This window comes from Manihot esculenta, chromosome 2, assembly GCF_001659605.2.
Source record: "Manihot esculenta cultivar AM560-2 chromosome 2, M.esculenta_v8, whole genome shotgun sequence".
Classification (NCBI taxonomy): domain Eukaryota; kingdom Viridiplantae; phylum Streptophyta; class Magnoliopsida; order Malpighiales; family Euphorbiaceae; genus Manihot; species Manihot esculenta.
In genome coordinates, this window is record NC_035162.2 from 2,693,067 (window position 1) to 2,719,766 (window position 26,700).

The 26,700-nt window shown below is 30.5% G+C and overlaps 3 protein-coding genes across 3 annotated transcripts; 1 reads left to right on the forward strand and 2 right to left on the reverse strand.

Moving 5' to 3' along the window:
• Positions 1-2,717: 2,717 nt before the first annotated feature.
• LOC110607273 (uncharacterized protein At4g22758) lies at positions 2,718-4,595 on the reverse strand. Its single transcript, XM_021746362.2, has 3 exons — positions 4,031-4,595; positions 3,474-3,681; positions 2,718-3,234 (listed from the first exon to the last, which is right to left on the reverse strand). Exons 1-3 carry the CDS (start codon positions 4,361-4,363, stop codon positions 2,999-3,001), a joined length of 777 nt encoding a protein of 258 aa, XP_021602054.1. The 5' UTR covers positions 4,364-4,595; the 3' UTR covers positions 2,718-2,998.
• A 1,702-nt stretch (positions 4,596-6,297) lies between these two features.
• On the reverse strand, positions 6,298-8,966 carry LOC110606475 (pentatricopeptide repeat-containing protein At4g22760). The gene has a single exon (XM_021745293.2). The coding sequence runs from the start codon at positions 8,492-8,494 to the stop codon at positions 6,764-6,766; it is 1,731 nt and encodes a 576-aa protein (XP_021600985.2). The 5' UTR covers positions 8,495-8,966; the 3' UTR covers positions 6,298-6,763.
• A 9,956-nt stretch (positions 8,967-18,922) lies between these two features.
• On the forward strand, positions 18,923-23,002 carry LOC110607085 (methylsterol monooxygenase 1-1). Its single transcript, XM_021746142.2, has 5 exons — positions 18,923-19,414; positions 20,129-20,451; positions 22,100-22,247; positions 22,333-22,365; positions 22,564-23,002. Exons 1-5 carry the CDS (start codon positions 19,085-19,087, stop codon positions 22,639-22,641), a joined length of 912 nt encoding a protein of 303 aa, XP_021601834.2. The 5' UTR covers positions 18,923-19,084; the 3' UTR covers positions 22,642-23,002.
• The last annotated feature ends 3,698 nt before the right edge of the window (positions 23,003-26,700 follow it).

Sequence of the window (26,700 nt, forward strand, 5' to 3'; positions counted from 1 at the left end):
GAAGGAAAACATGTAACAACATTATGTTTAGTGTTTCTTGACCTTTTTTTAGTATCATCATTTATTCGCCCTGCAATCTCCTCATCAAGTTTATCAGAACTGCCTTGGCCCACAGAATTATTGTCCACGTCCATAATATGGTCCTTAGTCTCCTTATTTACAATGAGTTGACTTTTGCCAAATAAGGAGAAATGCCTATTATGTGCTGTCAAATTAGTGTTTTCAAAATTGCTAGTTGATGCCAATCCTGCCACAAATCCCAGCAGAGCAGAATTGCCGGAATCATGCAGCTATAGGCTTGTCGGTCTCTGGTTCCGACGAATAGGTGCTCTGAGGAAATTACCCCAATCAAACTTGATATCTTCTTTCTTCAACCTCAGCTGCAAGTCACATAAAGTCTCCACATGACCCAATTTTTCACATAAATAGTAAAAAATAGTCAACTTTTCGTATTGAAACTTCACAGGAAACACAGTACTATCATCTCCAACAAACTCCTTCCGTCGTTTCAAAGGTTGCCGAATGTTCAAACACACTTTAACTCTCATAGGGCCTGACGACATAACTGAAGCATTTTTCATATTATACCCTTTATAGTGGCCAACAAAATTTCCGACTAATTTAGTTAACGTCTCGTTATAATAACCAGAAAGGAGGTCTTTAATCAGAACCTAAAAATTAGAATGAGTTAGAGGGATATGGAGAGGATTTTCATTACTTTGTATCTCCTTCCAAACGAGTAGGAATCGATTGTACAACCAAGAACCCCCATTTCCTATATTTTCAAAATCAATATTATTAAAAAACTGAAATAAATATCTTTTTGCCTCTAATTCCATAATAGATACCATCTCTAAAGGATGCCATAAATTTGCCAAAGAGGTCTGCATATTTTAAAAATTGATTGGATTGTATGTGAGAAATATCCCCACCATACGAAAATCATAAATGATGATTGGAATATTTCTGGAGTTCTTAATAGGGACAATAGCATCTTATTCTTCATCGATAGTTAATTGATGCAAATCATCTTTCATGGGAAAAGGAAATAAGAAATTAAATTTAAGAAAAAGGAAAAAGCGAGAGTATCGAATCACAAAGGGATTACAGAAAGAAACTTGCGTCGAAAGTGACATGAAAGGACTTTGGACATTGTAATATTAATTCATTTTTATTGATTTAAATGTATAAATCTTAATCCGCATATAACGTACTACGGATATAATAGTATAAGAACTAAAATAATTTTTTTGAAATACAATGTCTCTCCATTCTATTTATTATTTTTATATAAATTTAGAAAGCATATTTTTTTATCATTGAGAAAATATAATTAATATGGTTACAAGTAATAAATTTTATATTACTATTATTAAAATTAATAAATTTTTTTAGTGCATAATATAAAAGGGAATATTGAGAATCTAACCAATATATCACTATTTAAAAAAGAAAATGATCTATTTTTTTGTGGAATTAATTCGGTGGCAAATATGTTAATTAAATTTTAAAATGTCTCAATTTAATACTCTAATTCTTCATCAGCTTATCATAAAATAAAGAAAATTATTTATAATTTAAAAACGAATAAAAAAAAATTGTGTTTATGGGATGGATGCAGTAGATGAGTAATATTTTGAATTAATTGCTAAAGGAAGCAAGGGATTCCACATCTCCATTGGGTTCCTTGGTAGTACTAAATTGTCTCTATTAGCCGCATTGCCATTTTCATAAGATTATAGTTGTAATTGGGAATTGTCTAATTGCAGCAAAACGACACTGCATTGCCTATGCCCTATCTTCTTGTGTCTCATCAGTCATAGCCCATTAGTGGGGTTTTCGTTTATCTTATTGGCTTGAAGTTTGAAGTTGCTGGTTGCGTGCAATCTTTTGACAAAATTTACAGGTTGCACAATGAAACAGAAAGCTACATTTCATCAAAACGACATCAAATTGATGCAGCAACGATATAATTAGATTTAAGATACATCATCTAGAGGTAAATTTGGCGTCACTTTAATATTTCAATTAGCAAAAAAATCATTCTTAGTTATACAAGAACGGTTAAAAATATAAAAAATAATTAAAATTTTAAATTATTATTAAAATATTAAATAATATATTTATTTATTAAAATTTAAAAGCAAAAGCTATCTCTCCTAAATTTATTTAGTTTTATTTAACGATACTATAAAAATAAATTTAAGTCAAAAAATAAAATTTAATATATTTTTTATCATATTGTATAATTTAATAATAAATTTAATTTTTTAACCATTTAAATTTCTTGGTAATAGTAGCTAATAAAGAAACATATAAGAAACTTCGCAATATATAAATAAAAAAGGAATAAAGATCGTCTTTATTGTGTGGATAAAATAAAATAATTTAAAAAGAATTGGACGGTGGAACAAGTAGAATATTATGGGCTTTAAGTGAGGCCGTGGCTGACCCACTATGCTTCATATTCTAAACTTTTGGTCAGATTAATTAATTGAATCTCACCTTTCTCTCTCTTTGTTAAGCATACAATGAATGATAAAATATTAATTAATCACCTCATAACTAACCATACAAATCCTTCTTGAATTTGCCGAAAAGGCAATTTGTCACAGGACAATTTCGGAGTTTCTCATTCATCTACATTGACTTCTCATATCATGTCATGCCCATTTCACTGTATAATCAATCCAAGCCATAGCCATGACTGCTTAAAATGAGGCATCAAATTCCATCCATTTATTCATAGATAAAGGGAGACATTGAAGCTAAATATAAACGGCTCCTTCGCCATTTCAGTTATGTACATAGAAAATCAAAAGGTTTTCTTTTGATAAGATGACCTTACACCTAAAATTTATGAGATGTGTTGCTGTATCTTGACATTTACAGGTATGGTGTAAAGGAAGGGAATTTGTAAAAGAATTTCAAAAAAGAAAAATAGGGATGATCTTCATTTAAGGGTTCAGCAAAATAATATGTTGCTCTACTCTTTCGATCATTTCCAGCAGACCAAGACATTCCAAATTCTACGAGATCTTCTCACGATTTTTCCCAGTTTCCGGGCAACAAAAGATGAAAACAAGAATTGAGGAGGTGGTGATGAGTCCCTCACCACAGCATTGTCTGAAATGGAAGGAGAGGATCCTCCATTACTACTACGGTTGCTGCAGCTTCTTCTGAGGTAGAAGCTTCGACTACCAATATCCCCAATCAGCTCTGATTTATCTAAACCTATTGAACACCAAGATAAACCCTGATTAAGATAGACTTATATGTGTTAGAACTAAAGATTCTGGATAATGAAGGCAAATTTCACTTCTAACGAAGAGAGGATGAACTTCAGAACGAGTGAAACAACTACAACGACATCTCTCATTTAATGTAGCTTCATTTGATGGTTAATTAACAGACGAGGATTAATTAGTTAGAATCTTAATTTAATTATACAGCAAGTTCAAGTCTTGACTTACTTTGAAGGCTGAAGTAGGAATGATGCAATTCACAAAAGGACGCTGAATCCTTAACAAGCTTTGGAGTTCTTCCTTCTTCAGAGTACTTGTCTACAACAAGCTTAATTGTGTCCTCCACACTAGTTCCCAATTTAACCATGGTCCTCACAGGTCCTGGACTCCCTTCAACTGTTACATTAACAACCACCTTTGCATCCTTGTTGTAACTCTGCACTCCAAATTTCAATCAGACATATATAACAATGCCTTGGAAGCAAGATGAATCAAAGCATTTTTTGTAATTAAAAAATTTTTGATTTGTAAGCCAGTCTTCATCACCACTAACAGGCCAATCCCATTGTAATGAACTATATCCCCATTTCGGGAATCAAGATGATGAGACGTGACTTTCGAGGTATAAAAGATGCAGGAAGCAGCCATGATTCCATTATTAAACCAGTTGAAAACAAAATAAACAGAGGAGGAAATTCGATTGACCCAATGTTGAAAATTTATTAAAAAAAAAACGAGATCGATCAAATTTCACCCAAAAATTAAACCAAAACAAAACTCCTTACCTCAAAACTCCGCGGAGAAAAGTTCATCAAGGAAGGAGAGGAAGCAAAACCATCTGTAAAAGTATGAGGCCTAGGGAGAACCCCACTACTCTCACCCGTAGACCACAAACCCCTTTGTCGCTGAACTTCAGCTTCACTGATCCCACCACTCTCGCTACAACTCCATAGCATCGGCTCCGACAAGCTACGCTTCAAAATCTTTATAGGTCTAGGGTGCTTGACAGATCGCCGTGGCGGTGGGGTCTTTCTACTGGGGGAAGGCGAAGGATGAGGAGGCCTGCTTTTCCGGCTACCGGACGCCGGCAATCTTCGGCGGAGACTCCTCTCAGGCATAAATAAAAGACAAAAATTTGCACGATAATAGGTGGAGAGAGATGAGAAATTTGTAGCAGTGGATGTTATTGGATTCTTTGCTTGCTTCAGCCTGTTTTTTGTTCTGCGTTGAAAAGAGCGGAAGGTGTGTGTGCGTGTTGAAATGTAGAAAGTGAAAGGAGACGTTGGGATAGCAGTTAGGCCAAGCAAGGATGCTTCTACCTGTCCATTGTCTATTCGTCTTTTGCCCTTTCCGAATAAATAGACATTTGCCTTCTATTATAATTTTTTTTTTAAGTTATAATATTATTTATGGAAAAATACTTAGCAGAATTATACAAATAAATAGTAAAATTAATATGAAAAATAAATAAAATTCATTTATTTTGTATTTTAATACTTTTATGTTGATGTGACTTTTTTGGGGGTCCCATTCTTAATAAGAATAATGTCTACGTATGATATTGATTAAAAAAATAATAATTTTATGAGTTTGTATAACTTCTACTTTACAGCGAATTTGGGGCTGTATGATTTAAATAATAGTGTCAAATGTCAAGAAAGCAAATCTGAGCCCTCGGGAAATTGGATTGGTGAAGGAGTGATTGAAACTTGGAATACTTAGCTTCATGCTATCTAACAATACCTTCCATCAACGATAGAATTTTTTTTAATATATGACAAAGCCAAACGGTTATGACAGCAACACTATAGTTTTTACTGTTACATCTGATTTAAAAATATATTAAAGACGTATTTTTAATTTTTTATTTAAAAATATTATAATTCATATTAAAAATAACTCAATTATAAAAATAGATACCCTGTCGCATGATACAGCAATACGCGAAAGGAAGGATTAGTGTTTGGTGGGGATGTGTGTGTAAATGTGAAATTAAAATGAGGCTTCTAAGCTACTGAAAGACAAACTTCGTTTCTTGTTATTTGCCTTAGCCTTTGAAGACACGCAAGCGTCAACACTGCTTCAACAGACAGACAAAACTACTTTATTATAATATGATGGTTCCTTCATGCCAATAAATTAATATATCTCCACCGCAGGCCATTTCTATTTTTTAAAACTTCCATTTTCAGGTTCAATTCAGTTTTCTTAATTGAAAAATCTCAAATTTAACTCTTTTGCCCGATTTTACTACCCTCCAGTTTTTCAGTAATTTTATGTTACCTTTTTTTATTTGAATATATCTTTTATAGTTAATACAATAGCATATGGATCCTGGACTGGTTGAGTTTTGGATTTGGACTTTTGTATAACGAGCTGGAAAGGTTGTTCTAAGATTAAGCCATAATGGGCATTTTGTACTTTGCTTGGTTGAGTTTTAATGCAACTTACCTTTCATGGTCATATATATATAAAATAGTATACGAATGACCCAAGTACAGGCAGCCCAATTGGCTCAAAACAATTAAAATTTCTCGTTCATTCAGTTGCTTAAAAAATTATATTTGGTAAATAAAAAAAAAAGAAAATTTTGATTTTTTTTTCTAGTTTGGTTCTAAACAATTCACTGACAATATTAGCATTTAGTACTATAATTTATTGCAATTGACAAATAAAATAGAATGTAAATATTAGTTATGAGACGTTTAACTTAATTTGGTCCAATAGCTAAAACCATATTATTGGTACAAACTTTATATGCATGTCTAATTTGATCCGAATGCCAGACCTTTTATATCCAAACAATGGAATTTGTATCAAGATTACCTCTTCTCAAGAAAAAATAAACACTTTACTACATTCACATGCAATATTGCTGCTGTTTGTAGGCCCTGAAAACCTCTTACAAGTCTACTAATGTTAAAATTTGCTATTTTTCACCAAAAATGGAATATAATTGATAACATGTAAAATATTTAGCTTAAAATAATAGACCACAAAAAATTTCTCAACAAAGGAATAAACTAAAAAATATGCTTGTATCACTAGAATATGACCTCAACTATTTTCCTCTTTATAGGGATAGGTAAGGAAGAAATGAGGTTCTCTATTTCCTTCTCGCTCTATTTTATCTCTGTATCACACTCATAAAAATAGTTTTATATCTAACTTGAGCAGTCTTCATTGGAGATCTCCCCGATGAACTTCTGACTATTTTCTATTTGTTTACAGGTCCCTTCTAGCTAAGACAATAATTTTGAGATCCTTTACTGGTAAAGCTATAGCTCAAGACTTCATCAATGTTCCATTGATACGAATGCTGCAACCATTTCGAGGCAGGGGAATGATCGCATTAACGTCTTTATCCTTAAGCTAAGTCTTACTATAACCAGCCGCTTTGGTTACTGGCCAAGAGGCATGCCAACTCGAAGTTTCATACAGAGTTTACAAGCAAAACCAGGTTGAAGACCATAATGTTCAAGATCTTGGACAGCATCTGCTTGTCCCAATAGGAAGAATTAAGTTAATTCCGTCCAACTACACCCGGGTATCTTGGACAATTTTTTGTTTTTCATCACCTTTCTCAGTTTCCTAGCATCATCCCACCTCCCAAAGGAGGCATAAATATTTGCAAGAAGAGAATAATAACCAGTTGTCATTGGTTCCAACTCAAAACAACGCTTAGCTGCAATCTCTCCAAACTCAACATTGCTATGTACTTCACAGGCAAGTAGTAAAGCTCCCCAAACCTCAGCACGAGGCTGCATTGGCATACTCTTTATAAGCTCATATGCTTCTTGTAATCTTCCTGCCCTCCCTAAAAGATCAACCATGATTGCATAATGATCAAGTAAAGGGACAAGTTGGTGTTCCTTCATGGACTTAAAGCACAGGTAAGCCTCTTCGACCAAACCAGCATGGTTATATGCAGTCAGCAGTCCACTGAATGTGCCTAAATTTGGCTGAATTTGGGCATCCACCATTGCTGTAAACAATTTAATGGCGTCATTAACCTTCCCGTTAATGCCACAAGCCAAGATCATAGCACTGTAAGCAACCACATCCTTTTTCTTGAGGCCATAAAATAGTTCATACGCCTTATCAATGTTCCCACACTTTGCGTAAAAGTTAATCAAAGCAGTGACTAAATGGTCATCACATTCGATTCCAAAATTTTTTATGCATGATTCGATCCATGACCCATGCCTCATATCCCCCAATTGTGAACAAGCTGAGACAACACTTACTAAGGTCATCTCATCTGGTTGAATATTCACATCAGCTTTGAACATCTCGTTGAACAATTTAAGAGCCTCCAATGGCCGGTTATTTTGAGCCAAGCTAGATATCATCGCATTAAACGAGATAAGATCCTTGTCTGTCATCTGATTAAATATTTCCCAAGCAGATTCAACAAAACCGCATTTGGAGTAACCGGCAATCATTGTAATACAGGAAACGTTATTTCTTTGGGGCATTTCAGCAAAAAGCTTTTCTGCTGAGTCTATCTTCCCACACTCCACAAACCCACTAATCATTGCATTCCAAGAAGCATAATTTCTCTCCGGCATCTGTTCAAACAAAAGGCAAGCCTGGTCCATATCCCCAATTTTTGCATACCCAGATAACATTGAATTCCAGGATACAATATCCTTCTTTGGTATCTGATTAAACACACGCTGAGCCTCTGCTAAATGCCCCAATTTCAAATACCCAGATAAAATTGAATTCCATGAAACCACATTCTTCTCCAGCATTTCATCAAATACCTTCAGTGCAATGTTCATATCACCCAATTTTGAATACAAATCAACTAGAGCCGTTTGAACATAAACACACCCACAGAAACCATATTTAAAACTTTGAGCATGAATTAACATTCCTTCAGTATTAGAGACAATCCTAGCACTTGCCCTTAAAGCCGACGACATAGCAAATGTGCTTGGACAAATTCCTTGTCTACGCATTTGAAAGTAGAGGGACAAGGCATCCTTGAACTGGGCTTGCTGGGAGAAATATCTGACCGTGAAACCCCATGAGAAGGCGTCTGGATATTGCAAATGGAAAAGGATTTTGAGGACATACTGGGCAACAGTTGTAGAGTAAGTGGAAGCTGAGAGAAGGATTTGGCGAACCAAGAGAGGCTCAAGATTACTAAGAGCACATACAATAATCTGTGAATGGATTTGCTTTGCCTGCTTAGCAGTAGGACAATTGTTCAATATGGTTGTTAATCTAGCAACCAGCATTCCAATACCAAAAACTTGAAATTACTCGCAACAAGAATGCTTCTCTCCTCTCAAGTTCCCAGACCTCATAACGTTAAACGACAGATCGTCTGATGACTAAGGTTGCGTTTGGATAAGATAAAAAAAGGAGGAAGGAAAATACTGTGTGGAAAATAAAGTTGACAAGATATTTTTCCCTTTCCTGGAGAAAGGAAAATATTACTTATTTTCTCCTTAATATTATCTCAAATTGAAGAGAAAGTTGATTAAAAAGTGAAAAAAGAAAATAATGAAATGAAAATTCATAGAGAGAATATGGACTTAAACAAAAGTTAGGAGTATAAATCAAAGAATCTGAAGCCCACTATCATAAACTCTAACCATGGCAGAATCCAGTGCAAGCACAGTAGCAGTATCGTCGACCACATCATCCTTTGCCGGTCCAAAGGAAGTCAGATCTTCAAACCACCGAAACTCCAACCGAAAGACAGGGAATCCACACATAAGAGAGTTCATGTCAAGACAGATAAATATGTAATTTATTTTTACTCAAATTTTCATTTTATTATATTAAATTTTTACTTAAATATGTTTTTTTTTTTTAAATGGACTTAAATATGTAATTAAAATTTATTAAATTAAATTTTTATCAAATAGTAAAATAAAAATATTAAATTAATAAATTCTACTCATTCATTTACGAATTCAGTCCCAAACTCTTAGAGCAGTATTATATGAACAATACTATAAAAGATTTAGTTTCATTCTTTGTCTTCTCTAATTGAAGAATTGCATCAATTTTTTAAAAAATCAACCATATATATACACATATTAACTTTTTATTCACCTTAAAAAAAATATTTAATGTTGCATTTATAAGGTGAAAGTAATTTTTTATTATTTTTTATCAATCTTTGTAAAAATTAATTTAAAAGGGATTTTTAAAATTTTTAAAAATATTTAATATTATATCACATATTACATTATAATGGGAAAGTAATTTTTTTAAAAATTTAAACTGGATTATAATAAAAAATAACTAAAAGAATTAAATGATTACTAGTCTTAAAATTACATAAAATTTCTTAATAATTTAAATAGTAAAATTAATTATAATATTTAATTAAATATAGTCATTATTATAATAATATAAAGATATAGTGGTATTATAGGTAATTCAAAAAATTGTAAATAGATTTTTTTTTAAAAGTAAAACTACTGATTGTATTAATAAAATTTTAGAGAGATATCATTTTAAAGAGAGATGATTATGCCTAATAAATTTTCTAGCTAAAATATGAGCAGTTAGTAGCATTACGACAAACCCATCTAACAAAAATATCAGTTCTATAGTCTAATAAAAATTTACAATCTTTCAAAATCAAACCCCTACATAGGATAATTTAGCAAAATTGCTCATCAAAGTGCCTGTTTAAACCCCTGCATAAAATAATTTGACAAAGATGCTCCTCATTCTTTCTCATCTCTTGAACATAAATCATTAAAAGTTTCTGGCGATATAGCTGAAGCATTTTTCATATAATACTCTTTATAGTGTCCAACAAAATAATGTCTCGTTATAATAACCAGAAGAGAGATTTTTAATCAGAACCCAAAAATCAGAATGAGTTAGAGGGATATGAAGAGGATTTTCATTATCTTGTATCTCTTTCCAAATAAACAGGAATTTATTATACAACCAAGGGCCAATTCTCTATACTTTCAAAATTAATATTATTAAAAAATCGAAACAGATATTTTTTTGCCTCTAATTCCATAATAGATATCCCTCTAAAGAATACTATAAATCTGCCAAAGAGATTTGTATATTCTGAAAATTGATTAGATTGTATGTGATAAATCTTCCCATCATGCAGAAATCATAAGTGATGATCGGAATATTTTTGAAACTCTTAATAGGCACAACAGCGTCTTCTTATTCGTTGATAGTCAATTAACACATATTGTCTCCCATAGGAAAGGGAAAAAAAGAAGTTAGGTTTAAGGATGATGAAAAGACGACAATATCGAATCACAAAGAAATCATAGAGGAAACTTGAGTCTACATAATTTCAACTTATTTATTTTTTGAAATGGTTTATTTAATTTTTATTATAAGTAGATTATAGATTATATTTTATTTTTATTTAAATGTGACATATTATAATTTCAATAAATTAAATTGAGCTAAAATTTTATCAGTTTTTATATTTTTTTAAATTTTAATAAATTCTTATACAAATCAATTTAAAAAGAAAAAAAAGGGGTTTTTTTTAGTTTATCTTTTAAAAACATATTTAATGGTGCATCACATATTAAAATCATTATCTTAATGTTCCAGTTTTATTAGGTGAAAATAATGTTTTTTTAATTTTTTATTTTTAGTCATTTTATATCCAAATTAATTTAAAAGGAAAGATTTTTTAGTTTATTTAAAAAAGTGAATGTTATATTACATATTAAAATTATTATTTTTATTTTTTATTTTTATAAAGTGAAAATAACATTTTCCATTTTAATTGAGTTATAAAAAAGCAAAAACTTAATTAAAAGAATTTAAGTACAAAAATTTAAAAATTTAAAATTCAAAACAAATTAATGTTAATAATTAATTAAATTTAATCTTTATTGTAATAATATAAAATATAATGGATATTAAGTAATTCTTTTATTCTACTCTCAGATATAAATTATACCAAGACTTAATAACCTTTCAGACTATGTTTTCCTTTATTTTTATTTGTTTTTTTTTCTAAAAAAATATCACATACAACTTATAGAAATAGAAAAAAAAAATCAATGAAAAATTTTCAATTTTAACATATAATACATATAATTTAATATATATAATTTTTTTTAAAGCAAAACTACTGATTATATTAATAAAATTTCATCAAACAAAAAGGGATATCATTCGATTATGCCTAATAGATTCTCTAGCCAAAGTATGAACAGTCAGAGTAGCATTACGACGAACCTATCTAACAAAAATATCAGTTTTAAAGTCTAATAAAGATTTACAATCATTCAAAATCAAATCCCACATAAGATAATTTGGCAATGATACTTCTCAAGTGCCTGTCTAAACTTCTGTCTAAGATAATTTGACAAAGATACTCCTCCTCTTTCTCATCTCTCGAGCATAAATCATTAAACTCTCCCGAACAAAGCCACGGAAGAGAGTTTCTACGAGATAAAACTCGAATAAGGTTTCAGGACTGACGTCGTCGTTGCGATTCCGGAAACCCATAATAACTAGTAAACCTCCATTGAACATTACCTTCCGAAACAACCGAATTAATAAATCAACAAAATAATCATTTCGTCTATTTTCACCGTTAAAAATATAGCAAAAAACCAAATTACCCAATTCTTTTTTTCCCTTTTTTTTTCGTATTCTTCTTCGACTTAAGAAAGAGTAGATTTTTCTTCTTCTTTTTTTCTTCATCCTTATCTTCTTATTCTCTTTCTTCTTCTTTTTTTTCTTCTTTTTCTTTTTCTTCTTCTTTTCCTTCATGTTATCATATCTTCTTTTGTTTTTTTTTTAAAGGAGGAGGAAAATGAGGAGCTAATATTTTATTGACAGAAAGAAACAATAAGAACGTTTTAATAATTTGAGAAAAAATAAAAACATTTTAATAAATTTTTAAAAATATAGAAACTGATTTGTTAATAATGATAATATCTAAGGACTAAATAAAAAATTTTATTTGAGAGCAAAATTGAATTTTAAAAATTTTCTCTCTCATCTTTTATTTATTTTTAAAAGAAAAAATGACAGAAAGACTATTTTATTGAAGGAGAAAAAAATTAAGAACGTTTTAATAGATTTCTGAAAATATAGGGACTGACTTGTTAATAATGGCAATATCCAAAAATTAAATTATAAATCTCCCAAAAATTTATTATTACACAATTAAAATATTATATATCTTATAAAATTAAACTCTTTTATCATTTTATTAAAAAATATTTACTATTTATTCTCTCACTTCTTTTTTTTTTTTTTTCAATTCAAAACATTTGATTCTTATTTTTAAGATTCAAATTGAGACTCTCCAAAATTTTTAATTTAATTTTATATACTATTTTATTATTAAAAAATAATAATTTTTTTTATTTATTTCACTTAATTATTAATATATTTATATGATTAAAATTATATATTACACTATTTAAATTTAGAGAAAATAAATTTTAAATATTTAAAAAACTACTTTATAAGTGATAATAGATTATTCAATAGTTTTTATGGACTATTTAAATTTAAGAATTTAAATTTAGAAACTATAAATTTAATTTGTATTAGGCTAAATAATTTAAATTTTTTAAAAAATCTTAAATATAAATTAAGTAATATCTTTATGAGTAATAGATTAAAGTATTTAAATTTAGAAAAAAAATAAATTAAAATGTTGTATTCATGGGTATTAGGTTAGGATATTTAAATTTAAAGAAAAATTAAATTTAATAATAAATTGTGTATTATATTTTATAAATTTATATGACGAAAAGGGATTTTATTATAATAAATATCATTTAACTCTTCATTTGATATAATCTATTTTATAATAATAAAATTCAAATGATTCTTATAAAATTATTTATAAATCTATTTTTTTTAAATTAAAATTTTGTAAATTAAAAAAGAAATTTTGAGTTTACTTAATATTGATATTGAATAGCTTCATTGTCTAATAAGCACAACTTAATAGTTTGAACGGAGTTTGACTGATCAAGTATAACCATGCTTTTTGCCTTCAATTTGCTGAGTTTGTTCCTAATAAAATTATTCCGTTCCGATCTAATTCAGTTGAAAGAGGGATTGAAAAGTGATGGTGAACAGAAAAGAGGCTCAAACTTTCCTATACAAGATTTTAAATCTGACTAGCTATGGGACTGCAGAACTTTTCTTTAGGTCAGTGATCTTAGGGTGCAAACCTATGTATTCAAGTTGACATCAATGTGCTAGTCATGGCAGATGGAGCTTAGCCCATTCGTCAGTAGCATAGAGGGGCTAAGTTCCAAAATTTGGGGTTTGTTAATGAAGGTTCAGTGGATTGGGATAATTTAAGATTCTAGTTGTTATGGTTGTTTAGCTTTCGTTGAACATCAAAATGTATAAAAAGCTATAAATTTATGTTTGCTCTTATAACTTAGGATGATATGTTCATCCTATCCATTTTCTGATATTATAGTTTTGGTTTAATTCAAAATGATTTAGTTCCAGGAACATTAATTTTTTAAAGAGTAATTTTTAGAAAGTAAATAGAGTGTAATTATAAAAGTAATATAAATATAATATATATATATAATATTTAATTTAATAAAAAAATTATATATTACTCAAATTTTAAAAAATAAATACTCAATTTTCATAAGAATCAATATGATAATAATAAAAAGTGTCATCAAATATAAAAAATATTTATATTTAATTAAATTAATTTTTTTATTTGAATGAATATATAACTTAAATAAAATTATATTACAAAAATTTTCACATTTTATCTATAAAAAAGGATAAAATAAAAAATGAAAAAAAAAAATTGAAGTTAATTATGAACCACCGACACCCCTCTCAAGGAGGACCTCTTACCACGTTTTTAAATCTCAGTGGCTCTCCTCTCATATCTCATTTTTCATTTTTTGTATTTATAACATTTTGAACTGTAAAAAAACAAATAAAAATAAGTAACAGTATTTGAAAGGGAAGATAAATAATATTGAGAATAAAAATAATTATTTTAATTAAATAAAAACATGTCAAAAATTTACCCGACATGTTTTTAGTGAAACCTTAGAGGCTAAGTTAGATTTATAATTTTTTAATAATGTAATTATAAATAAAATAAAGAAGAAAAGATAAAAAAAGGTTTAGAAAGAAAAGAGATAATGTATTCGAAAGTTTTTATGTGAGCGTGGAAGAGAAGGTTCTAATATATATATTTCTAATCACTCTAATAATTTTTGTGTTATATCCAATTAGATTGGGTGGCTTACTCTTTTAGGTAACAAATTAATGAAGATCGATTGAATAATAAATATAAAATTAATTAATTTATATTTTATTTATTATGTGCCTCATGTTAATTTATTTTACTGCACGCGCATTTATGATCCGGTGATATACTAAGAAGATGATAAGAGTATAAAAAGTTAACATTCCACTCTAATCTTATCATATCGCGTTCTAATTCATCATGAAGATAAGATCATCGATCACTAAAATTGATAGTTGTTCATATTTAATTTCTATTTATGTTAAGAGTTTTAAAGAAACTTGTCTATTATTCTATTTTCAAATTTTGATAAAATTAAGAGTAATGATGATATGATCTTTGTATTTTATAGTTTAAATTTTTTATTGTTCGATCCGACTATATTAAGAGGTTCGTATAAGACTTCTAAATCTAATATATATATTTTAATAGATCTTATTTTATATATGTTATCAAACTTAATCATATTTTTTATTTGGGTAAACTGTAATTTAGTCTCTCTAGTTTAGTGAAATATAACCTTTCGTCCTTCTGTTTTAAAAAATCGTCAATTTAGTCACTGTGATCTTTAAAAATTATGCCATTAGTCCCTCCCGTTAGATTTTCAGTTAAATCACTGTTAGTCTTAGTTAAAAGACTAAAATACCAATTTTCTCACCCATTCACTCATTGCCGCTTAAGAACTTCAATGGAGTTCTAGCATCCATATCTGCAAACCCACGAAGCAAAGCTCTCAATTCAGACTTTTTTTAGGATGATTCGAAATGGGTACTCCTCCATCTTCAAGATCCTCTATCTTAAAAATTATGCCATTGGTTCCTCTGTTGTGATTATCAGTTGCTTATCTAAGAAAATTTTATTTTGATTTGAAAATCTGAATCCAAAGTGGAATCCAAGACCAAGTTCTTTGGTCTTATTATGTAAAATTTCTTACTAATTATCTGTAAGATTTCTTTGCCACTGTTAACTTAACACCCTTGTTTTTCTTGTGGAAGCTGTAGACATCCATGGCAACAGAGGTAACTGCCATTCTTCTTTCTTGTGTCGATTCTTGCTTTCTGGGTATTAGCTATAGTGCTGATTCTTGATTGTGTATGTTCAAATTTATGAATTTGTGTTTGGTTCTTCTGAATTATTATTTTGGGGATTCTTTTTTTGGCATTTTGTGTTTGTTGGGTTGGAATAGGAATTGATAGCTCTGTTTGAATCTCTGATTAATTTTGGCTACAATTTGATTGTATTGTAAGCAAAGTGTTTGTGTTTATGGGTGAGGGAGATAAAGGATTTCAGTAATTTGAGAATTTGTGTTATATTGATTACTAACTGTAATACCGTATAAATATATATAGTGACATACAACAATAGAACTCTAATATAATATATACATCATTTAAACTATAAAATGTTGCTGAAACAGAATTTTGGTCTGCGCCTTGGTCATCATGTCTGCGAGTTGATCAGCCGAATGAAGATGTGTGACCCGAATGCTGCCACTTTGAACTTGATTTCTAACAAAATGAAAATCAATAGCAATATACTTCATCCGGCTGTGAAAAATAGGATTTTTACAAAGATATGTTACTCCCACATTATCACAAAAAACAGTGGGCACTGTAGGCAAAGAAATGGGTAACTCTTTGATCAAATTTTGAAGCCAATTGACTTCAGCCACTGATCTATATTCGACCTCTGTGGAGGACCGAGCAACAGTTTTCTGCTTCTTAAAGGACCAACTAATAGGAGAGGCACCAAGATAAGCAATATAACCAGAAGTGGAGGTTCTATCATGCTGATTACCTGCCCAATCAGCATCGGCAAACACTTGCAATGACAAAGATGAAGTTCTGCTCAAGAATATCCCATAGTTAATAGTATGCTTCAAGTAACGCAAGAGACGCTTGACCGCTTGCCAATGCATTGCTGTCGGAGAGTGCATGTATTGAGATAACTTATTTACTGTGAAACTAATATCGGGCCGAGTAAAAGATAGATACTGTAATTTACCAAGAATCTCACGATACTGTTTAGTATCAGCTAGTGCCGAACCATCAGAAACCTGCAATATAAGAGAACTTGACATAGGCAATAGTACTCCTTTACTTTCATGCATATTATACTTCTTAAGTATTTCAGAGATGTATTTCGATTGAGTGAGGACAAGCCCATCTGGTTTGTGAACAACCTCAACACCAAGGAAAAAATGCAATCTGCCCATATCTTTAATTGAAAACCTTACAGCTAAAGCTTCAATCATCCATTTAACCGCCATAGAATTGTTGCCTGTGACAATAATATCATCAACATACACCAGCAAATACATTAAGACACCAGTTTAGAGTATATAAAAAGAGATGAATCTGATTTCGATCCAAGAAAACCATAGCTGAGCAGAAAAGAAGATAGTGATAAGAACCATGCTCTCGGCGCCTGTTTAAGTCCATAAATCACCTTTTGAAGCTTGCACACATAATTCGGGTATGTAGTACTTTCAAACCCCTGAGGCTGTTGCATATAAACCTCATCTTCAAGCTGCCCTTGAAGAAAAGCATTATTCACATCTAATTGATGTAAACCCCATTGCCGTTGACAAGCTATAGACAAAACCAATCGCACAGTAGCAGGTTTAACAACTGAACTAAAGGTAGAATTGAAATCAATACCTGGCCGTTGTGTAAACCCCTTTGCAACTAAACGTGCCTTGTATTTATCAAGTTCACCCATATTGAAGAGAAGAAATAGGATAAAAAAAAAAACCTCAGTTAGAGATGGAGAGGCTCTGATACCATAAAGGATTTCAGTAATTTGAGAATTTGTGTTATATTGATTACTAACTGTAATACCGTATAAATACATATAGTGACATACAACAATAGAACTCTACTATAATATATACATCATTTAAACTATAAACAGAATTTATCTCTTCTCTATTGACTCGGGATCAGCCTTATCATCTTTAGGAGAGAGATTTTCCTGATATGGCAGTTTCTAATTATTTTATCTTTCATTAACTCTTGAATTGGTGGCTTGACATGAGATTTGAGGAATACACTTGCTGCAAAATATGTGATCAAAATCTGTCGCTTAAGTGTTCGGTAGAAGTAGGTGGCTTCATTTAATGGTTACTGTTACCGTTGCTTGATCTGTCGCTTAAAACACTCTTTGCTACCATTAGGGGTGAGCATTCGGTCGGTTCGGTTCAAAACCGAACCGAACCAAATAAACCAAAAATCAAAATTTTAGTATTTATGAAAACCGAACCGAATCGATTTTGGTCAAAAATTGAATCGAACCGAACCGGTCTGATTCGGTTCGATTCAGTTCGGTTTGATCGGTTTTGATTTTTAATAATTTTTTTTATTTTTTACACTTTATTTTAATATTTTAAAATTCAATTAAAATATTTTAATCTTAATACGATTTAATTTCTCTATATTATTGAAGAAACATATTATTATCACTAATCGGTTCGGTTCGGTTTTTTCAGTTTTTTTTCTGATCAAAATCGAACCGAACCGAAATAACTGAAATTTCTGAAATTAAAAATCGAACCGAACCAAAATGTATAAAAAATCGAACCAAATTTTCAAATCGATTCGGTTCGGTCGATTTTTTCGATTTGAACCGAATACTCCTAGCTACCATTGTTGACAATGATGAGGTGAATTAGAGAATGGGTATTTTAGTCTTTTAACTAAAACTAATGGTGACTTAACTGAAAACCTAACGAGAGGGACCAATGGCATAATTTTTAAAAATCACTGTGACTAAATTGATGATTTTTTAAAACAGAAGGATGAAATATTATATTTCACTAAACTAAAGGGACTAAATTATAGTTTACCCTATAAAATAAAACTTTTCACTTTTTTAAAAATATATTATTTAATCTATTTTAATCGGCCCTTCCTTAAAAGAGTTGAATTACAAAATGTTTTAGTTGAATAATTTTATAAAAATTGACATACAGCTAGGGCTGAGCAGAATCCGGTTCAAACCGAAAAAACCGACCGAACCGAACCGATTTGAAAATTTGGTTCGGTTTTTTATATATTTCGGTTCGGTTCGGTTGTAAATTTCAGAAATTTTGGTTATTTCGGTTCAGTTCGGTTTTGATCAGAAAAAAACCGAAAAAACCGAACCGAACCGATTAGGAATAATAATATGTTTTTTCAATAATATAGAGAAATTAAATTATATTAAAATTAAAATATTTTAATTAAATTTTAAAATACTAAAAATAAAGTTTAAAAAATTAAAAAAATATTAAAAATCGAAACCGATCAAACCGAACCGAATCGAACCGAATCAGACCGGTTCGGTTCGATTCGGTTTCTGACCAAAATCGGTTCGGTTCGGTTTTCATAAAAACTAAAATTTCGGTTTTCGGTTTATTCGGTTCGGTTCGGTTTTGAACAGAACCGACCGAATGCTCACCCCTACATACAGCAATAGTATGATACCGCCTTATCTTCATATAAAATTTGGTAATACGTCTGATCACAAGACGTAAAAAGCTTGTTTCGTCGAATGCATTCAAAACTCCCGCAAATTTGAACTAACACTTGCATAAATCGGCTCCAAATCCCTGCTCACTCCACCACCTCCTATGCTGCCGTACAACTCGCTGGACGAGGCGGCGGTCTCTCTTGGCCGCAACCTCACCTTCGCCGAGACATTGTGGTTCAATTACTCCGCAAACAAGTCCGATTACTTCCTTTACTGCCATAACATTCTCTTCATGTTTTTAATCTATTCTACTGTGCCTCTGCCTTATGTTTTAGTCGAGTTAATGAGATCTGCTGGGTTCGAAAAGTATAAGATTCAGCCCAAGGTTAAGCTGTCGTCCTCCGAGACGTTCAAATGCTACAAAGATGTCATGCGCATGTCTTTTCTCGTTGTAGGTCCCTTGCAATTGCTCTCATACCCCTCTGTCAAGGTGAGAATAAGCAATTATAGTTGTTTATTTTAAGGAGTTAGTGAGATTTGATCATCATTATAAGTTTGGTTTGTAGTTAATGGTTTCTATGGAATGGATTTGTGGGTTTGGCAATTTTTTTTTAGTATCCACGTGGATCTGTTGATTTGTGTGATAATTTGTAGTTTGCTTATTTTATTTCCGAAAATCAATATGGATTTGTTTTTCCTCTTTCATTTTTCTATGTTGTGGGAATTGCTATATTTTGCACTGGTGATGTTACTTTACCTGCGAAGAATTGTGTTGGCTTAAAATATCTAATCACTTACTTTCAGTGACACATGAAGAGATTTTGGAGTTTTCTCTTGTGGGGGTTTGTTTCATAGATTTTGGGTGGAATATGCTCTGTTCTAGTTTTTTTTATTCATTAGCCTGTTCTGCAATTACGTTTATGGACATATAAAATCTCATATGCGTTTTTCTTTCCCTTTTTATTTTGGCCTTTTATCTTTTAAGCAGCTGCTGGTAACTAGTGCCCATTTTAGTTTTTCTATTTGTGAAATTTTTATTGGCTTTAATTTTTGGTTATTGGGTAATAATTTCAGAAGTCGAATTCTCTAATATTGTTTCATTCTGAATGAAATTTTATTTGTAGCGAAACCTACGCTAACCAAATGATATTTGTCGACTTCAATGCAATTTGTGGGTTTAATACTTTAATTCTTGTAATCGCAGATGATCGGTATTCGGACAAGTTTGCCATTGCCGTCTGGATGGGAAATTTTTCTACAATTGTTGGTGTATTTCATAGTGGAGGACTATACCAATTATTGGATCCACAGGTTTCTGCACGGGAAATGGGGCTATGAGAAAATTCACCGAGTTCACCATGAGTATACTGCTCCCATTGCTTTTGCTGCTTCATATGCACACTGGGCTGAAATTTTAATCCTGGGACTTCCTTCTTTCCTTGGGCCAGCAATAGTTCCCGGGCACATGATCACATTTTGGTTGTGGTTTGTTTTGCGGCAGATTGAGGCAATTGAGACACACAGCGGGTACGCGTGCTAAGATTTAAATATTTGTTGAGAGCCTTTCTGCTTTAGTTGATTGTGGCAAAATGTTGCCAACTTGCGAATTTCTTTTTCCTTTTATTGTTGATTTCTGGTTAAGTACTAGGAGGAGATTTCAAGTATCATCAGCGGTGGCATACTTTTTATTGCTGTTGATTTCTATTTCTGATATTTGTAGAACTCCATGGCTCCTAGCGCAACCCTGCTAAGTGATAAGGAGGGTGTGAAAAAGAGATACTGCAAAGTTAGTTATTGATGTTCTCTGATCTAGAGAATCGTTTTTACAATGGTTTTTCTTTTTTTTCTAAGCCCCTCTCCTTTTATTCTTTTTTCTTTTTCTCTGACCAATGACGTCTAACGCCCTTTCTGCTATAAAGACGTCTGTCTCTATCATTCAGTTCCATACGTACAATATGGTGTCAGTTCCCCTTACTCATGTCAGGCGGCCATTTAATTCTCCCAAAGCGGGTGCAAGAAGGGTTGCAAAAAAACCGGGCTTGCTGCCCATCCTTGGGTCCCATCACGGGGCTGGCTTCAATACAGCAGGTTCTGAACTTGAAGGCGGCCCAAGTCGGTTGATGTCTTCAAATTCGATCCATTGCTGTGGGCAGGCTTTTCTTGTGGTGCTCCGAGCTCTGAGCTGACCTTCGCTATTATGGTCTCTGACTCGGCCTTGGAGGAGAAAAGACCCGGCGGTTATCGGTTATAATAGTCCATGATGGGGCTTGTCACTCACAACACACTGAAATCAAGGGACTTGAAGCTTGACCACTTGGCCAGCTGTTAATGTTGTATTTTATTGCCGTTGCTTATGGTTTCTTGCTTTCATCTTTCCCACATCACATTTTTCTCGACCCTTGGGTTGGAAAATTGAGTTATAAATAAGATGAATTTCAGAAAACATGAAGGTTACCGGTTCATTGTGCAACTTTCTTATCATTGTCAGATTATGTCGTATGAGAAAAGGTCATCTTAGTTTATGTTGAGGTATTATGATGCATTGGAATAACTTTTTGTTGTATGAGAAAAGGTCATCTTATAGTTCAGGTTGAAGCAGTTGCTTTGCAGCTAGGAGATGATGGAAATGTTTTTTTCCCCTTTTTAAATCCATGTAAAGCATGGGTAATGGCAAATTTTATTAGATAGATTTTCAATTCTCTTGTCCTTCTCATAGAAGGTAGCAAAAATATCTGAGATATCTAACATTGAAATGTTAATAATGATGGGGCCTTTATGATAAACTTACATGAAGAGTCCAGTGAAGCATATCATACTAAACCTTGGGTTATTTATTTATTTGGTTTGACTGAGGGTATTAATTTACCCTAAATGGTCATATGTTTGTCTCTCTGAATATGATTTTTTTCCTGATGGAAATTTCTTTGCATTCGTTTTGCACCTTGTATGTAATATAAATCTCTTCTTTTTTTCTTTCACTGCTATGTCTCCGAATCTTTCCTAGTTTCTGTTATACATAAACACTGTATTCCTTTATTCATGATTTTAATCTTGAGACTGCATAATGTTTCGAATGCTGCTTTTCTTATCCTTGATGACTTGATGTATGTATTATGCACAAATGTTTTAACTGTTGGGAAACTTAGCATGTCATATTATATTTCTGGGTACACAGGTATGATTTCCCTTGGACTCCCACAAAATATATTCCGTTTTATGGTGGGGCAGAGTACCATGATTACCACCATTACGTTGGAAGACAGAGTCAAAGCAACTTTGCTTCAATGTTCACCTACTGTGACTTTATTTATGGAACTGACAAGGTAATTATACAAATCTTGCAACTACGTGCATTTGGGGTATAATGTCAGGTGATTGATAATTACGTGGTATAACTTCTTGGATTAGGGCTATCGGTATCAAAAGAAGCTACTTGGAAAGGTAAACCTGCAGCACTCTTTATTTTATTAAAATATTATTTGACTGTTGGAGCTTACTTGATGTTGAGCATCTTCGTTCTTTAATAAGCAGAACCTAATAGTTTGAACGGAGTTGACTGATTAAGTATGACCATGCTTTTCTGCCTTCAATTTTCTGAGCTTATTCCTGATAAAATTATTCTGTTCTGATCTAATTCAGTTGAAAGAGGGATTGAAAAGTGATGGTGAACAGAATGGAGGCTCAGACTTACCTATACAAGATCTTAAATCTGAGTAGCCATGGGACTGCAGAACTTTCAGAACAATGATCTTAGGGTGCATCTCGTATAAACCTCTATATTCAGGTTGACGTCAATGTGCTACTCCTGGCAGATGCAGCTTAACGCACTTCGTCTGTAGCATGAGGGAGTTAAGTTTCAAATTTGGGGTTTTGTTAATGAAGTTCAGTGGATTGGGGTAATTTAAGATTTTAGTTGTTGTTTAGCTTTTGTTGAAAATCCAAATGTATAAAATGCTACAACTTTATGTTTGCTCCTGTAACTTAAGATGATATATTCGTTCTATCTGTTCTTGGAGGAAAAGCTACATCTTTGTCAAATTTCATATATTGGAGACTAGTAGTTCTTTTTTTAATCAGACGCTGTTAGGTTTAGAGATAAAATTAGTCTCTTACCAAAATCATGACAATTTTAATAAAATTTTTGATATTTATATTGTACTTCATGAAAATTTTATATTATTTTCAATTTAATTTAATGAAATATCATAGCAATTCAATTTAATTTGAGGACATAAGATTTTGCCAAAATGCAAATATCAAAGTTTAGTGGTGACTGTAGTAACGGGTTTTTATTCAACTACTTAGTGTTTGAAGTTGATATTGAGAGAAACGTTTTTTTAAAAATACTATTTAAAAAATATTAAAACACTAAAATAATAATAGTTTTTCTTTAATATATCTAAAATGATACTTTAAAAAAAACATTTTTTTAATCTAAATTCAATACTAAACATTCCTTTAAAAGCTGATATGGCATTTGAATTTGGACGCTAAAAAATATTTTAAAATAAATAATCTTTAAATTCTAATGAAAAAAAGTTTGAAAAAACTGATTCATCATTTTTATATTTATATAATTAAAATAATTTTAAATATTTGTAACTAATATATTAAAATATATATATTTTTTCAACTTTATCTGCGATAACAATGCCAAACAACCTTTAATATATTAAATTTTAAAAGTGGGATTCCCAAATATAGTTATGATAATGTATTAGTTATAAGTATGAATAAGCACGTGTGGATTTTACCTTATATTGAAATGTTTATACTTAATACACAAATCCAAACAGTCAAAATCTAAAATTTTCATTTTCATCATATGAATTCTAATTCTTATGAAATATATATTTTTAACTTTAAAAAAAATTAATTTCTTTTAATCTTAACGTGAGAATTGACAACATTTCTCTCTTGTTTTGAAATATTCTTTATTAATCTAAATTAAAAAAAAATTCCTTGAAATAGATTAATTATATAAAACAATTTAAATGAATTAACAAAAAAAATCAATTAAATTAATTTTTTTTTTTATAAATTTCTTGATTTCAAATATGGAGAAAAAGCATGTTTGCTTCATTGATGTGTAAGCTATTAATTAATTATGAATTGTCAATTAATTGCTTAAAATAACAAGGAATAAAGACTTCGGTAGAGATTTTTCAAAAGAAAAAGCTAAATTTCTGATAACAACTTATACATGGTTTGAAATTATTTATTTTATAAAGAAAAAAATTTTATATTGTGTGCATAGAGATATAACACAAGGGGGGTGGAGACCAATCCATGTGTCCTAATACTTGAAATTTTCCCTTTTACAAGCATACATGCAGAATTTTAGGTAACAAGTCACTTTACGAATAGGCCTAATTTGGAGTTAGTTCATAGGCACCAAAGACTCTAATGCTATTCAAATGTGCATGTCATTATATGGGTAATTAGGGTCAGAAGCTATTGATTTCCCATTGGATTCAAAAATATGGTATGCATTTGGAAGGTGGATGACAGTTTTGTCTTTTGGACATTCACAATCATAATACTTTAAGATTCACCCACTTCCTCCATCCATCTAAGCTTCCATTTCATACATAAATTATTAACAATCTATTTTGTTATAGTCTTTTTATTTCTTTACCATTTTTAAATTTACTAATTATTCTCTTAATTTTAAAAATATATTAATTAATATCTCTATTAATTTTAATTAAAAAAATTTAAAATACTTCAATACGAAAAAATTAATTAATAAATTTTTTAAAAATTCAAAACACTAACTAATAAATTTTTTAAAATTATAAAAATTAAATAGTAAAAATATTTAACAGTAAAATTAATGAAATAATCGATTAATAAATATTTTAAAATATGAGTGACATTTTAATATGTTTTTTAAAATTTGTAGACTAATTAATAAATTTTTTATATAATTTTTCTTTATATTTTTTATAATAATAAATTAAATTAAAGAATTTTAACGTGTAAAGGGGAGCGGACTGAAGTCCATCTTGGAGGCCCTGCCTCGCAATATATATATATATATAATATATTGAACCTTTGATGAATTCATGTTTATTTTGACATTCATCCGATTTTAGTCACAGCTAAAATATAGTTTTTGTAGAAAAAAAAAATTATAAAGTAAATATATAGAAAAAAACCCTCGCATTTTCTCTTTACGATCTCTTTATAACTCGATATTCTCGATTTTTTTCTTTCTTAAACTTTACTTCTTTTTTCTCTTTCTTCGTGAAAAACGATCTGCGTCAATTGACTATCGATAAAAAAGAAAATATTGTTGTCCCTATTAAAAGGTTAAGAGATATTTTGATCGTCACTTATGATTTATGTATGATAGAAATATTTCTCACATACAATTTAATCAATTTTTAAAATATAGATATTTTTTTGGCAGATTTATGGCAGCAATTATTGGACAATTATTGCATTGAAGGATTTGGTTCATAATTACGAGCCGAACATTTTATTTTTTATGGAAACAAAAATTCTTAATTCTCGTATGAAATTTTTTCGTAATTTTTTACATTTTGATGGTTGCTTCTCAGTCAATAGATAAGGATTGGGAGGAGACCTTTCATTAATATGGAAGAGTCATAGATCTATTTTTGTGATTGATTTTTTTTCAAATTTTATTGATTTGGTTGTTTCAGAAGATAATATTTAATGGAGATTTATTAGTTATTATGAATTTCCGGAATCGCCGCGACGATGTCAGTTTTGAAACCTTATTCGAGTTTTATCTCATAGAAACTTTCTTCCGTAGTTTTGTTCGGGAGACTTTAATAATTTATACTCGAGAGATGAGAAAAAAAGGAGAAGTATCTTTATTAAATTATTTTATACAGGGGTTTAGACAAACACTAATATTTTTATCAAATTATCTTATGCAGGAATTTGATTTTGAATGATCGTAAATCTTTGTTAAACTTTAGAACTGATATTTCTATTAGATGAATTCGTCGTAATGCTACTCTAACTGCTCATATTTTGACTAGAAAATCTATTAAACATAATTATCTCTCTGCTTGGGATGATATCTATCTTTATTTGATGAAAATTTATTAATACAATTCGTAGTTTTACTTAAAAAAAATAATATATCAATTAAGATTTATTATAATAATTATAAATTATTAATTAATGTAAAATTATTTATACATAAACTGAAATTTTGTTTTTTAATATACACTATTAATGTTTTATAAATTCCACAACTTAATTGAAGAATAATTACAAAGAAAATATTTAATAAAGTCGTTGGAATCATAAAAATCACTTATTTAAAAATAAAAAGCGCCTAAAATGATATCATAGATCAAAATTACTTTTTTTTTCTTTTTCAATAACTTTATTTTATTAGATAAGTAAATAACATGTGGCTAATTACAAATGCTAACCTTACCGTATTGGTAGTAAAAGGAGGAAGACGCTGCCCCAGAACAGTTGGAATTTCATTAAATTCCTAGGTTGCCCTTTTACGTCCATATTCTCAGCAGAAAACCACACGGACTAACCTCCAAAAATATAAATACTACTAGTCAAAAAATACCTTATGAATTCAAAATGCAATTTTAAAAATAAAAATACCCAATAAATATTATGAAACAGATTAGAGAAAGAGAAAGTAATAAAAAAAAAAAGAAAAGAAAATGAAAGGGAAAACAAGAGCCATTGAAGGCGCGTGAGAAACAGTCTCCAATGAGCAGAAAGTGATAGCCAATGGCTGTACGTCGACCGTGGTGTAGCTTCATGATA

Excerpts from the sequence above, each read along its gene's own strand:
- LOC110607085 (XM_021746142.2), top strand. The coding sequence starts at position 19,085 with ATGCTGCCGTACAACTCGCTGGACGAGGCGGCGGTCTCTCTTGGCCGC. Across the intron at positions 19,415-20,128 it reads TCTCATACCCCTCTGTCAAG|ATGATCGGTATTCGGACAAG; the intron begins GTGAGAATAAGC and ends TTGTAATCGCAG. Across the intron at positions 22,248-22,332 it reads TTATTTATGGAACTGACAAG|GGCTATCGGTATCAAAAGAA; the intron begins GTAATTATACAA and ends TTCTTGGATTAG.
- LOC110606475 (XM_021745293.2), bottom strand. The coding sequence starts at position 8,494 with ATGCTGGTTGCTAGATTAACAACCATATTGAACAATTGTCCTACTGCT.
- LOC110607273 (XM_021746362.2), bottom strand. The coding sequence starts at position 4,363 with ATGCCTGAGAGGAGTCTCCGCCGAAGATTGCCGGCGTCCGGTAGCCGG. Across the intron at positions 3,682-4,030 it reads TTTCTCCGCGGAGTTTTGAG|AGTTACAACAAGGATGCAAA; the intron begins GTAAGGAGTTTT and ends TTTGGAGTGCAG. Across the intron at positions 3,235-3,473 it reads TTCCTACTTCAGCCTTCAAA|GTTTAGATAAATCAGAGCTG; the intron begins GTAAGTCAAGAC and ends GGTGTTCAATAG.